Source organism: Vicugna pacos, chromosome 7, assembly GCF_048564905.1.
Source record: "Vicugna pacos chromosome 7, VicPac4, whole genome shotgun sequence".
NCBI lineage: Eukaryota > Metazoa > Chordata > Mammalia > Artiodactyla > Camelidae > Vicugna > Vicugna pacos.
Genome location: NC_132993.1, coordinates 28,959,490 through 28,975,104, shown reverse-complemented (window position 1 = coordinate 28,975,104; position 15,615 = coordinate 28,959,490). Strand labels below are relative to the sequence as shown.

The following is a 15,615-nucleotide window of genomic DNA, read 5'->3' as shown; positions in this document are numbered from 1 at the left end:
GTACATTGCATTACTGTCCTCTAGAGATGGATAGTAAGGCAATGCATATTTTGTTCTAGAATCTTTTCTTGTAGAGAGTCTTTTAATGTACATGTAATAAATTATATTCGTATTTTCCTGTATGGTTTTTTCTATGTCTTAAGACATCTTTTCTAACACAAATCGTAAGTGTATTCTTGTATATTCTCAATATTTTTAAAGTTTCATTTTTTCATATTTAGGACTGCAGACCATTGGAATTAATTTTTGTTTTTTGTATGAGCTAGGGGCCTAATTTTATTTTCCAAATGGAGATCCATCTGTCACAAGGTATGTTTTTGAGTGGTTCCTCCTTTCCCTACAAATTGGCATTCCAATACTATTATGGTAGTTTCCAATCTATGTGTGGGTTTGTTTGTGGAGTATTTATTCTATTCCATTCATCTGTCTTTTCACTCTCACATCAGAATCTACTTTTAAATTAACAGTAGCTTTACTATTTAACTTTATTATTTAGGGTTGGTGAGTGTGCTCCAGTGAGGTATCCCAGTGTCTCAAGATGGCCAGAGAGACAAGTGAGGGGCAGATGTGGTAAGATTGGATGAGGAAGATGCAGGGATCCTCCCAGGCATGAGACCACATCTCAGCTCAAAATCCATTTCTTTCATTAAGTTAATCTTCAATATCCGTAAAAGACTACAAGCTCTCAAAGGCAGGGGATTGATCTTAACCACCTCTGTGTTGCCTAAAGTACTTTACTCACTCTTTGGAACATACGCCTCTAATAATTGAAACCTGTCCTGGCTCCCAAAGCATAGAGCAAATTATTACCCTGCCCTTGCCCTTAAGAAGCTCAGTCTTTGAGGGTAAAGATCTGTAAACAGACAATAAGAAAAGGGATGAAAACTCTTATAACACAGAGGAACAGGAAAGGCATGACTGGTTGTCAGAGAAGTCATGAAAGACTTTATGGGGGATATTAAATTCCTTTAGGATCACTAAAAAATTTGTCAGATAAAGAAGCCAAGGAAAGCCATTCTAGATAGAGGGAACAGCAGGTGCTTATGGTGAAAGATACAGTAAATTTGGAGAACAGCAAAACTTCAGTGTGGCTAGGGGTCAAGATGTATTTGGAAGAGTGCTGGGAGGTGAGGCTGAAGAAGTGACCTGGGAAAAGTTTGTATGTCATTTTTGAAGTTTGGATTTTATTCTGGGGTTCATGAAGATCCAATTGTTTTATTTTTATTTTTTTGCTTTATGATGTTTCGTTTTAGGCAGGAGTGGGAATGGTCGGTTTGATTGAATGAACTTGAATTGTTCAAAGTAATGTGGATCACAGAATCTGCTGTCTTGGAAGTTATTCTTTTGTCAAGCTTTCCTCTGTCAACTGAGAAAAAAATTTTGACTTTCTTGTATTTTAGGGTCATGGAATATGATAAGCATTCTCAATGAATCAGCTCTCATTATGTTATGTTAGCAGGATTGAAGAGGAAAAGTGGAAAGTAAGACAACTTGATTCTTAAGAACTTCATATCTTCCACATTTTTTTTTGATAAAAGAAGTAGTAACCTAGTTTATAAAGGAAATAATCATACCCTTTTTCCTTGTGCAGAATTTTCTTTCTTAGCACTGTAATAGTGGATGATAGAGATCAAAATGTGTAAACAGATGCATATATTATGCATATCATACACATACATGTATGTAATATATACATATACACGCGTGTACATATTTACACGCACATGTATACAGATGTGTACAAATACATATATTTACATGTGTATATATGTATGTATATTTAACTGTATGTGTATCTATACCCAAATTACTTAATGAGTATTTTTGATAGCAGTTGTTATAACCTCTGATTAGATACAGTATATTTATAAAAGAATATATTTTACACACAATTAAAATATTGAGGAAAGCATTGCTAGAGGATAAAGTCTTATTTAATACTTAATACATCTTCAATTTTCTAAAACAAAAATAAAAACAAGAAAAAAACCTCCCATTTCCTATCGGTTTAGATCTTTTTCATGTAATTTTGAAGATCTCTCCTCTTAAGCTAAATTTAACCAAAACCTCAAGATTTTAAGTTCAGCTAATGAAGAGCTGTAAAAATCTACTAAAAATTTTAATAAATACATATAAGTCCTTCTAATATTCTTCTTCCACTCAAATTTTTCTTTTTTTTTTTAATAGTTGCTTAACTTCTTAAAAAGTCATAATTCACAGAGTTTCTAATGAGGCTATCTGACTGAACATGTTAGTTATGTTTGGTAAAAGACACATTTGTTTAGATATGATTAAGCTAGTTAAATTGAAAACACATACTTTGAAAGGTAAAATCATCTTCCCGACTATAAATTATTTTAAATCTAGAATACTTTGAAAGAATGAACATTTCATATTAAAATCTATAGCACATTGCTGTACTCAGGGGGAAATTTATAGTTTTAAATGCCTTTATTGTTAAGAAGCAAGGCTAGACCTGCACAAAATTCATGTTTTTCTTCAGAGTAAATAAAAATAAACCAAATAATAAAAAGTTAATTGAAGAAGTAAGTAATGATAAAAACTTAATTTAATGAAGTAGGAAACCAACAGATAAATGAAAGAAATCAACTCTTCAAAGCCAGTTCTTTGAAAAGGCCAATAAAAATATTAAATCCATACTGATCTATAGTAAGGAAAAGACATAAAATATTAGGAATGACAAAGAAACTTAAGCACAAATATGCACAAGATTAAAATTATTTTTTAAAAATTTACAGTACTTCTATTGAAACAAAAATTTTAAACCTGCAAAAATTTAAAAACCTAGAGGAACTAGATGATTTACTAGCAAAATACAAATGGTAAAAATTGAGAAGCATAAAAAACTTGAATAGACAGATTACCATTGTAAAGGTGATTCAATATCTATTACTTAAAAAGGCACTCTCACTAGAATTTCATAGCTGAATTGTATCTTACCTTTAATAACATAACTTCCTATATTATTTAAACTATATCAAACCAAAAAAAAGATGAAAAGCTCTTCATTTTCTAAAGCAAGAATTTTTAAAAATTTCATAAAAAAGAAAACTGCAATTAATCATTCTTATGAATATAGATATTTAAATAAAAGGATACCAAATAAAATATTAATAAATAGAATTCACTGTGGTATAAAAATAATAAAATATAAATAAGCAAGATTCATGAATAAGAATACAAGTGTGCTTTAATATAAGAAAAGTACAAACATAATATGTAGTATTGACAAGGAGGGAAACTATCTAACAGGGTCAGTAGGTGCTAAAAGGGTCTTACATAAAATTCAATAGTCATTTCTAATAAAAATTCAAAGTAAAAATAATAGAAAACTTATAAAAAAGCTTTATAACTTATTAAACCAAACTTCCCAAAGTAAGCATTATTTTAAATGGTGAAAGTTTAATGCCATTTGTCTTAAAATAAGAACAATATTACATGTTCATGAAGAGACTGTTCACCAAAAAAACCAAACCAAAACAAAATAAAAGATTCTAGCAAAAAACAAACAAACAGAAAGCAAAACTCTACCAAAGTTAGTAAAAGAACACATATACATAGTGAAACTAGAAATAGGAAAAATGTTTTAAAAATACACAGCAGAAGAAGTTGTTAATATCTATGCCCTACAAAGAAAAATGAATTGATTTTTAAAAAGACCAAATCTGGTAGAAATAGGCATGTCACAAAAAAGAAAACCACATTGCCAATAAATATTTAAAATTTCACCATTATTAAGGAAAATGCAAATGAAAATGATAAATTAGTAAAAATTAAAGTGTGATGAAACCTTCTGTTGATGGTGACATGACGAAAAGTGTACTCTTGAATCTTGCTGGTGGAAATGTAACTTTTGAAAGTTATTTTGTAAAGGATTCTGGTAGCAGTGTCATTTAAAAAGAGGGAAGACACATACCTTTGACCGAACTATCCCTTTAATGAGACTGTATCTTTTAGAAATAAAATTATGTTATGTGCAATAATGTTATCAGTAGACTTTTTTTTTAAATAGCAAATGCCAGGGAAGATCACGTCGGATCTGTTAGAGCTATGTATTTTGAAATACAAAATCTTACATTCTGATCCAGTCTATTCTAGACTGCAAATAAATGTGGACATATCAATTCAAGCACAGAATTTCCTGAAAGCAGCTTGTATCAATCTACTTTCTTATTATAGAATTCTGATGTTGATTCATCAAGAAGACTACTGTGGTGTTGACTGCTAAAATATTTATTTGTCTAACTAGGTGTTCTTCATTCAGTAGTATCTTAGTCAATTAGCAGAAAGTGTGGGGACTTAAAAATAGTCTTCTTGTTTGTTTGTACTGATGAAACATATTCTAGTGGAAATTTCAAATCAAGTACTACATACTCATCCTAAAGGCAAGAAAAGTTTTCTTAAAAAAAAAAAAAGGTAAAGAACTGGCATCCCCCCATTCTTTTTCAATGAAGAGATAATAAGATGAATAAAAGTATTGTAGCACAATTTAGCATGGCTAAAATGTTAAATAAAATTAACAGTCATTTCCAGAGTGGTGGCATTTGGAAGGTACTGTTACTGCATGCAGGTTCATGTGGCTGATGCACCATGAGGCGAAACAAACTGAAACATCAGAGTTTGGAGCAGAGAAAGGTTTATTGCAGGGCCGAGCAAGGAGGATGGGGTGCCTTATGCCCAACAAAACCCGAAGGGTTTCAGCAAAGCATAATTAAAGGCCAGGTGAGGGAAGGTGATCACAGGGTACATAGTCAGCTCATGCACAATCTCTGATTGGTTGATGTTGAGATGACAGGGCAGTCAACACTATCAAACCCTAGGCGCCAGAAAGTCTTGCAGCCATGTGCTCTCGATCATTAAGTAGTTAATTTCTTCCTTTTGGTGGTGACCTTTAGCATCTAAAAAACTCAGAAAGTATACATGAGATACTATTATCTGGGTACTTCAGAGAGGAGCTTCAGGATATGGGGGAGGGGTCTGACCCTGGAAGGCCCCACAGGGTCCTGCTCAGTTACAGTATCTAGATCTTGTCTGAGAATATGGTGTTACTCTTAAGAACCTTGCCTTCTAGTTTCAAAGCACAGGACCAGATACTTAGCAACCTCAACAAAAGAGCATCTGGTAAGGACATGCACATTTGGGACTTGAATGCAGAGCTTCCAATTCTAAGTCCTGTTTTTTAACCCATACATTATCCCTTGTCCATTTCTTATAATCATATAGTGATAAAGGCTATATTTTCAGGCCTTAATAAGAATCTCCTTTTCCTTTAATAGGAAAATGGGGCATAGTATCACATCAGATAAGCATTCTACTCAAGGCCAAATAGACATGAGTGATGTATACAGACCGTTGGTAAAAATCTCATTGTATTTACCAATGTTTGATTGTATGCTATGGACCAATCTCTTTATATTACAGTACTTCAAATTTTTACAACTGTGAAAGGAATGTTCTGTTATCCCCATTGTACATATGGAGAACTGAAAGCCAGAAGAGACTTACCCGAAGCTACTTACCCAGTGGGTAGTGGAAACAGGGCTAGAAAATAGGCCATTGTGCTCTCTGGCCAATGTTGCTATTAATGTTTTCTGTCTTGTTTACGTTTCATTTTAGAATTTAAAAAACATTCCACCTGGATTGTCACATTTGATTTCATCGTTTTACATTTACTGAATTGCTTTGTACATGCCATATCCTTAATTCTCTTACTTAGCACCCTTTATGAAAGACAGGCTGTAATTCCACCCAGGTTATGGTTTGGGGAATTAAATTACAGAGCTGTTAGGTAACGGAGATTTCATAATAAGCCTGTAGACCAGGGTTCAAATCCTGGGCCCCATGCCATCCAGTTCAGTCTTCCACCTTTGTTACTTATTGAACAATCACCACAAGCATAATTTACATGACATCTCAGCAGCTTTCTAAATAGGCACCGTGAACATAATTTAGATTTCAGCTCACCAGTGATTCAAAAGCAAGGATGCTTAGATGCAATTCGTCGTGGCATTTTCCAAGGGTACACTCATCCTGGAAATTCTCCCAAGTGTGAAGAAAGGCTCCATACTGAGAAATTCCATTCTCTCTAAGCCAGGCCAAAGAAGATGACCTGTCACTCACCAGGCATCATCTCAGGCAGGCCTGGGACACCCCAGGGATGCAGGCATGGAATACTGACTGAGAGTACTCAACAGAGCAAGCCCTGGGGCAGAGTACATTATCATAGGAACTCAACATTAATACTGTTCTGAAAATAAAAAGGAAACAGGGTAGTTTGTGGTTATAATTGAAATAGATTATCTTGGTACCAAGGGACCATCTAAGCAATTCCTTCCTTGAATCCCTCATTTTCTTAATGCATTTTCTCCTTTCCCTGGAGCAGCTGCAGGCCAGGATTTGAGGAGTGATACTCAAATGAAGTGCAGTTTCTGGTCTTTTTTGGGAGGAATTTGATGGTATTGCATTCAGTCGGAATGTATAAAGCCGGAGCTCACTTGAGGATCTTCTGCTTTCTTTCTCTAATACTGTGTTTCAGCCTAGTCGTACAGGAAAGAAAGAAGTGAATATTTTATTTTCCTTCTCCCTCCTATTTCCTTGGCTTGTTTAAAGTATAAATATTACAGACTCCTAGGAGAGAAATTTGGCTGAAACAGCCTCTTATTTATTTTGTCTTAAGAAAAGAAAATTAATGTAATGAAATTGCATTTGCATTCTTTGGACATTTAAATTCACTAGGGATATTTACTGAAGTGTCAACAATAGTTCTATTTCTCTGATTGTTTCCACCTTTCCCTTAACTTTTCTCGTCTCTAAAATGCTGCCAATATCTTCTTGCTTTTTCCTACAGATACCTACTTCTTTTGACAATTATTCCTTTCCTCATTTTCTTTCTTTCTGTATGCTGTACACCTTAAAATTTTTTTTATTGAAGTGTACATCTTTCTTCATTTCCTTTAGTGACATGCACCTCTTTCTTTATAGCTTTATGTTTGTTTTCCCTGCCTTCCTCCATTCTCTCCTCTTTTCTTCCTTCATTTCACAAATCTCTGTTAAATTCTTGCACTGGCCTAGGATTCTGCACCCTCTAAATCTATAATCCCCTAAGTGTAATTGTGTTATAATCATAGCATCAAGGTAACTACTGATATTTCTAAATTTTAAAAAAATTAGAAATTTTAACTGATTTAACTAATACCATATTGAATTCGAATTTAAAAAAAAGAGAGAAAAACTCCAATAATTCTAGCAACCTCTGGCTTTTTAATATTGTGTTAGAAAATGTGCCTCCTTTGTAAAAGCCTGCACTCTGTTCATGTAAGACAAATTATTCTTTCTTCTAAAAGATTTGGTTTTTTGAAAGGGAATGGGATATGGGGACGGAAAATATGGTGCAGGGGAAAAGAAATACTTATGTGAGACGTTTGGCTAATTGCTCTGACTCGAGTCCAGATTTGTGCTGCATAGAACAGCTCAGTAAAAGCTTAAAGACTGAGGGGCTCCTGGCTGTGCTCCTTTAGCAAGACTGAAGCTTTAAGGCGCTGGGTGTGGAGTTTAGCTGCAATCCTTGTTATTTGGATGGAATCCTAGGTGTGTGGCCTGGTCCATGAGTTGAACAAAAATATTTAGTCCAGTAGAAAGAAATGAAGTACTTGGTTTCACATGTCTCATAACCTCGGAATGTCCTCCTCATCACAGTGCTATGTGGTCTCAGTGACCTCCCTTGTTATATTTCTCCAGCACCCATGTGGCCAGTTCCACCGAGTTCTGTCGTATCTCCTCCAACATGTCAGCATTTTTTTAAATCACATTTTTGATCATTTTTGGTCCCCTTAGGCCAGGAGTATTGACAGCAACCATTCCTTGGGGACAGTAGCTGGCATGGTTCCAGGCTACAGGAGCTGCCAACTAATTCTTAATATAAATGATCACTTACTAATTTACCAGCCTTGTACGTTTAGAATTTTGTGTATGAAGTTCTGTTTAACTTTTATCTGGGAGAGAACAGAAACAAATGAGCAGAGAGACAATTTTGATAATTCAAATATAGATGATGTTGGTGGCAGATCAGGTGAGCTGGTGGAGTGCTTCTGGATTGTGAAAGAAAAAGGAAGAACAGTATGAAGAGTATTGTTAATAAAGGGAGAGAGAAGGTGGTAACGAAAGAAAAGAGGAGACGAATGGGGAAGAGAAACGAAAAGGCAGAGAACTTTTTCTGGACTAAGGAGGGAGTCCTATCTGTTTAATGCTTCTCATTCTCCAAGTCTCAGGCCAAACCTCATCTATTCCAGAAAGCCTTCTAGCATTTTCTATCTACTATACAATACTTCTCTTATCTGTGCACTTAATTTGCCAATGAATTGTGTATTATTTTACTATCTTAAAATGGTTAATCAATTCTTTGGGGTGTTTTTAGCTTTCTCCAGGATTATGGCTTATCTTCCAAGTTAGACTTACAGTGACTGCAGTTCGAGGATTACCTCTTATAAATTCTAATCTTCTTTTACAACGTCTAGCATAATGGTTGCCACAAGGAGTTCATTAACTGGAGAAAGGGTGCCATGAAGAGTGTGGCAGGGAGGTGACAACAAGAGAGGCAGACTGAATGGAGAGAGGATACAAGAATGAGGTGGGAGGGTGGATGAGGAAGAGGCCGTGTCGTTTGGGTGGGCAGGTGAGAGAAGTATGGAAAAGAGATGCCTTGTACCCCTGGCTGCCTACTGAGTACGCTTTGTTACTGCAGGGGGATGTGAGTGGTATTCTTTTAGCTTCTCTTATTAGGAGGTTTATTCATCTTTGGAGATTTCCTTTCAAAAGAGTGAATTTAAATTGGAAGGAAGTGCACTTAGCACATTAATAGCACTTGGGTTTGAATAATGGTCAATGGATAATATACACACATCTTTACATATCATGAACATGAATATGCTGTACTATTTGATGTTTTCCATTTTTTCCAATTCTTATTATCATAAATTACATTTTACAAATTAAAGAAAATTTTATTCATAAAATTCCAGCAACGTTTTGACTAATTGAAATGCATTTGAAATAACTGAGATGCAGTGTTCACAATTTCCACTATGGTTAAAGCAATAGTCTGATACATGATTACATCGGAAGGAAAGTGTACCTTTCAAATTCAGATCCAACATACTAACAATTCCTCTGTAACTTATGTTCTATTTTTGATAATAGGACATCTCCAAGTTTGCAGAGAAAGACAACATAGTTCTTGGAGAAGGTGGAATCACACTGAGTGGAGGTCAGCGAGCAAGAATTTCTTTAGCAAGGTGAATATCTGATTATTCATCCAACAAGCATTTGTTGTAAATATGATGCATGTAAAAAATTATGGATGTTTCTCCATTTCTTTGTAGTCTGTTCCTAGAATTGAAAAATGCTGGATCTTACAGCTAGCAGGTTAAGAATAACCTTTAAGCACTGTAGATAATGACATAGTAATTCGTATCTGATAAAGCTGGTGGCTTTTTAAAAATGCATACCTTTATATTGGTGTGTGTATGTTTGTGTGCCTTATGATATGATTTATTCCAAATGGAAACCTTGAGCATTCTATGCAGCACAGGAAAGAGAAATGTGAGTTTTTGTTTAGCTCTTCATACAGTCCTTTGCTCACCCTATCCCACAATGTACACTCCTGCTCTAGGCTTCTGTTTATACTTCTTGGTTTACATAAACATACATTTTCAAAATTTTCAACATAATTGATAAATCACATAACAAAAACAGCAAGGGAAAAGATGTCACTTAGCTTAAGTCGGTAATCTTTAAAGAAAAATAAATAGGGCAAGCAATCTAGGATTGTGGGGGTTTGGGAGGCCCCTTGGTAGAGATACTCTTGGTGTAAGCATTTTGAACTGTCCACGAGAAGTGCATAAAGTTAATTTGTGTCAAGAAGAAAACTTTGTAGTTAATCTGTAACTTTCAGCTTAAAAAATTACTGGTGATGTGGGGTGTCAAATATTCCTCCAGTTTTATTAGAACAAAATTCTTCTTACTGTGTTGCTCAAGTTGCTAACAAGAAATCACACAGGCTTGTTGATATTATGGCTCCTTTGCCTTACTTTCTCTTGCTTTCAAAAGCTGGGACAGGAAATTAACTCAGTGAGCACCTGCAATTGCCTAGTGCTATTCTAGGTGGGGTGTCTATGTGTATGTGTATAATTTTATAGAATCTCCGTATCACTTTGCAAGAAAAGGATTGTTCTCCTTACCTTATAAAAGAGCTCATGAGGTAATTGAGGCTGTTAGATCTTAACTTGCCAAAAGCCACACTGGGAAATGGCAGTTACAATTTGAAACAGGTCATCTTAACTCTACATTAAACTATGCCTTGATCTTGGTAGTACGATGTCAGGTAAATCAACAGATACAGATAATTCACCGACAAGATAATGGCTTCTAAATCAATGAAAGTTGATTAAGCTGTGATTCAAAGTAAGACTGGCCTTAAACAATCTATTTTAAGTTTAGGTAAGACAGACCATATGGCTCCTAGACATTCAGCATAGAATTTGTTTTCTACCAGTTTAAGATTTGTTTTTATTGGAAAGTGCACAAAGTTTGAGATATTAATGTAAATAATTATTTATTGCTGTTCTAATCAGAATGTATTGTGTGTTGTCCAGTTTTGGATGATAAATATGTCACTTCTAATTTCTCGAGAAACTGTGGTCATAGATATAAAGGAGAGAGAAAAGGAAGTGAGGGAAGAAAGCCCTTGAGGGTGCATTTTGATGGAGGTTTTCCATCCAGCTCTTCCATGTTGTTTTCAAAAATAATTTACACTGCAAAGTTCTTTTAGAATTTACTTTGACTTTTTGTCATTTCTGTTTTTTAATTAGTATTATTATTACTTCTATTAGTTACCTGCTGATTAAACTCAGTTTCCTTTTTATAGAAAGTACCAAGAATTATACATAAACACTGACTCCTATGTGTTTGTGATAGAGATAGGGTTACTAACAACTGCAGCTGAAAAATTTAAATGTTGTGAAGAAAGTATCTCATTTCTATTCACATGGGAATTCACCTTCATCTTTGTCCTAAGATCAACCTAATGAAGATTTTTCTTGCTCATAAAGTTTTATTTTTTAATTTTAAAATAATATGGGTATACATTTTTATTGCAAGTTTTTAATCCTTTACTTGCATGGAATTTTTATGCATATGGTCCAGAAACTAACACTGTAAGGAGCAAAAAAGTAGTATCAATCATATAGGCATAACAGCACTGCTGTCAACTTGCTGGTAACAGCAACACTGAAAAAAATTAAAAAAATAATTTCACATAAGTGTTGCAATTTAGTTGCATTCTCTGACATCTTTCAGGATTGAAATAGTCTGTTTTCTTCTTTGTTTCCCCAGCAAAATGCAAGATCTCTGAGGGCAGGGACTGTATAAATTTTACCATTGTATTCCTAGCATGTAGGATGGTGTGTGGCTCTAAATAGATACTAATGTTAAAAGGTTTCCGTCTTTCTTTTTATTTTTTAAGGTAGTATTTAAAATTGTACTTATGGTGTGATTCAGTTTGTAACTCATGCTACTTCATGTCACTTACATTTAGCAAAAACACTTCAGCAGTTCTTGAAGGGTAGTGAAAAGCTATGAAAATCATATATGACTTACCTTTTTGTTCTTCACTTAAAATCATCTACATTAAATGACACAGGAAATATTAGGGGAATCTAATTAAACTTCCATTTTATTTTTAGAGCAGTATACAAAGATGCTGATTTGTACCTGCTAGACTCTCCTTTTGGATACCTAGATGTTTTAACAGAGAAAGAAATATTTGAGAGGTATGTTCTTTGAATAGCATATAATGCTTATGCTAAAAGACAAGAAAGAACAACTATACCATCGTAGACTGTGTATTTTCCCTTGAGAAATATGACCACCATTGTGGCTCATCATGCAGAATATAATTTTGCACTTACTCAAATCTGATCTTCCTTTCATGGTCAAAATTTAAGATCACTTCTGTGAAAACCATTTCTGACCACCTTATGCTAAACCAGTTTCTCCATTACTGTTGCCTTAACAATCACTGTCTGTGTAGTTTTTATAGTGTTGTTGCCCTGTGACATATCCTGTATTATTTTAATTATGATACTTAAATATTTTTATTTACTTTGTGTGTAGTATTTTATTCTAGCTCCTCCTTAGATAGTAAACTTCTTAAGGAATTAAACACACTGAAATGTTTTAATATTTTAGTGAGGGCAAATGCTCAGACTACTCATCTACCTCAATACCGCCTTCAGTATCTCTTACCCAGCCACACGGAGCTTGGGGTGTACATTTCATCCGAGTTCCCATTAGGGCTCAATGTATATAAAGTTCCTAAGAGGAACAGGTCGTTATATGGAAGGCAGCTGTGCTCACCACTATACCACCAACGCCTTCTATTACATGACTTGGTTTCATAGTTTCAAAATGATTTTGTGACTGTAAAGTAGTTTATTAGGAGAACTATCATGATACTCTTCTAGAAACAAAGATTTTAATCAATAAGGCTGTAGAGGGGTGTGTGTATAAAAAATGGCTGCATTATTCCTAAAAGCACCTTTCCTAGAATTTAGTTAAATTTAATACCTATGATATTATTTTTACAATCCTGTGACTGTGATAGGTAACTTCTTACCAATGTGAACTTTGCTAGCTATGTTAGTACTTTAGAGTATAATCTAGAACAAGCCTTAATGTTTTAATGCCTAAAAAAATTTGTTTTCTCTTAGATGGTTGTAGTTAGGATTTACCTCTAGACTAGAGGGAAATTTTTTGGAGGAGGGTCAAATTTATTATCCAGTTCTCAGGTTTGTATTGTTATTGTCATTTTTTTTTAAACAAATGAGATTAGTCTTATGAGATAAGCTCTTAAGAACTAAACTAGTGGTCAACTTAAAATATAAAAGGAAATAAATAGAAAATTTAAAGAACGAGACTCTGACATTTAAGAAGACTGACAGAAATATAGACCCCAAGGGATCTTAAAGGTGATCTAAAAATTCCCTCATTTTCTAGATGAATCAACCAGGACCCAGAGGGTAACAAGTTTGTTCAAATATTTATTTAAACATTTATTTAATATTAGATATTTAATTTCATTCTATGTCTGTTAACACTAACCTTTACAATGTAGTATACTATAGTAATTCGATAATACAGTATTTGATGCCATAATAATTTGAGGCAGCAAATTAATTACTACTGAAGATTTACTTTTAGAATTATTTTCAGTGTAATAGTAACACTGTATGATAGAGTTTTCTACAAGAATACATTAATGAAATGTTAAAATGCAATACATATACTATTGTAATAAAATGTTTATAAAATTAATATTTGTATATTTTTATATTCTTAAAGCTGTGTCTGTAAATTGATGGCTAACAAAACTAGGATTTTGGTCACTTCTAAAATGGAACATTTAAAGAAAGCTGACAAAATATTAATTTTACATGAAGGTAGCAGCTATTTTTATGGGACATTCTCTGAATTACAAAATCAACGGCCCGACTTCAGCTCAAAGCTCATGGGATATGATACTTTTGACCAGTTCACGGCAGAACGAAGAAATTCAATCATAACTGAGACTTTACGGCGTTTCTCACTAGAAGGAGATAATTCTGTGTCCTGGAACGAAACAAAAAAACAGTCTTTTAAACAGACTGGAGAGTTTGGTGAAAGAAGGAAGAACTCCATTCTCAATTCAATCAACTCTATACGAAAATTTTCAATTGTACAAAAGACTCCACTACAAATGAATGGCATCGAAGAAGATTCAGATGAGCCTTTAGAGAGACGGCTGTCCTTAGTTCCCGATTCTGAGCAAGGAGAGGCGATCTTGCCCCGGAGCAACGTGATTAACGCTGGCCCCACATTTCAGGGACGAAGGAGGCAGTCCGTTCTGAACCTTATGACGCACTCCTCTGCGAACCAGGGTCAGAGCATCCACCGAAAGACAACAACATCCACACGAAAAATGTCACTGGTCCCTCAGGCGAACTTAACTGAAATAGATATATATTCAAGACGATTATCACAAGATATTGGTTTGGAAATAAGTGAAGAAATTAATGAAGAAGATTTAAGGGTGTGTATAAATGACCAGGGTCATGTTTTGGGTTTTTTCTTTTCTTTCTCTCTCTCTCTTTTTTTTTTTTTTTTTTTTTTTGCCACAGAGTGGGATGTAATATATACGATGTAGCAAAACTTACTCAAATTTGAATTTAGGATGAGGTTTAGTTTTAAGATTCCCATAAATTATGTAAATGACTTCAAAATGTAAAAGAATCAACTGTTCCCTTTTGTGATGGACGTATCTCTTCCTATAAAATGTATTGTAAGTCAAAGCAAGGGCTAGTGTTGGCTTTTTTACTAAGCCAGTGATTATCATTCTTATAAATTAGAAAAATTATAAATTATTCTAAGTCTGCTTTATTACCAATTTAAAACCCCTGTGGGAAGAAGTGAAGTGAAAATAAATATATAAACAAATAGCTTCAGTTATTGAAAGACCTTGATATGTTTCTATGTGGAGGTAGCCTCTGTAAGGAATATAAGGATCTAGTCTCTTGACTAGACTAATATTCAAGTTTATACATCTGTCTTGCCTGAATTTAGTTACTGTGAGCTTTTCTATCTTTTAAATTTGTTTTATACATGGGATTTCTGGACAGATTTCTTTTAAAGAAGGTATGTGAAATTCAATGTATTCTAGTACCAAGCTTCCGATAGAAAGTCTTTTATATTAAGTTTTAAAGATTAAAATACTTTTAAGATAAAATACTTTCATTCTTAAAATAGGAAGCAATATAAAAGAGAAGAGTTTTGGTTTGGTTTGTTTGTTTGTTTTACTAGAAAAATTCCTTAAGTACCTTGGATAAAACAGGCAGTGTTTTAATAAATTGATATGTTTAATAGCATAGTTCAATTAAGAGTAGTGTGACCTTTGGCAAATTACACATCATTTAATATCTCTGGACCAAGATTTCCTCCTTTGTCAAATGAGGGAACAGAATAGGTGATCTCTAAAATATGTACTTTCAGTATTTCTATACTTTAAAAAAAGACTTCTTAAAAGATGTTTTATCTCTATGGTTTTAATATCAATCTGAATGAATTTTTCAAACCTGAACCTCTAAGTTTAGTTTAAGTCATAGCTGGAAGGAGAGAAAAAAAATTCTGGCTACTAAGGGATGTACAGACATCAGTTGGCCTTCAGGTCTATTGGAGGAAATCTCTGTAGCCAGCACAATTCCAAGTTGTATTTATCCATGGACCGCTAAAGAAATAAGTTAAATCAAAGAGAGTTCTAGGAAGCTTCACTTTGCTGGTACCATTTATTTGATAAAAATGTGTGACACTGTTAAGCGTTAAAATAGTAAAGTTGTCTAAAAATAATCCAGTTGTATTATCAGTGATATAATTTCAGCATTTGAAGAATTACAGCGGTTTTCATTTTTCAAAAGCTGTGTTTCTCCAGTGGACCTTTTACTGGCTATGGAGTAACATCACACATGTCATTCACAATTAGTTTCAAATAGTAATATTCCTTTATTTCCA

General features: G+C 34.0%; 1 protein-coding gene across 1 annotated transcript in view; it reads left to right on the top strand.

Moving 5' to 3' along the window:
• Window positions 1-15,615, top strand: part of CFTR (CF transmembrane conductance regulator) — a 251,363-nt gene that overhangs the window by 175,011 nt on the left and 60,737 nt on the right. The window contains exons 14-16 of the mRNA XM_072964621.1: window positions 9,217-9,311; window positions 11,760-11,846; window positions 13,417-14,143. Coding sequence (XP_072820722.1) covers window positions 9,217-9,311; window positions 11,760-11,846; window positions 13,417-14,143 — 909 coding nt within the window. The remainder of the gene's footprint in view (window positions 1-9,216; window positions 9,312-11,759; window positions 11,847-13,416; window positions 14,144-15,615) is intronic.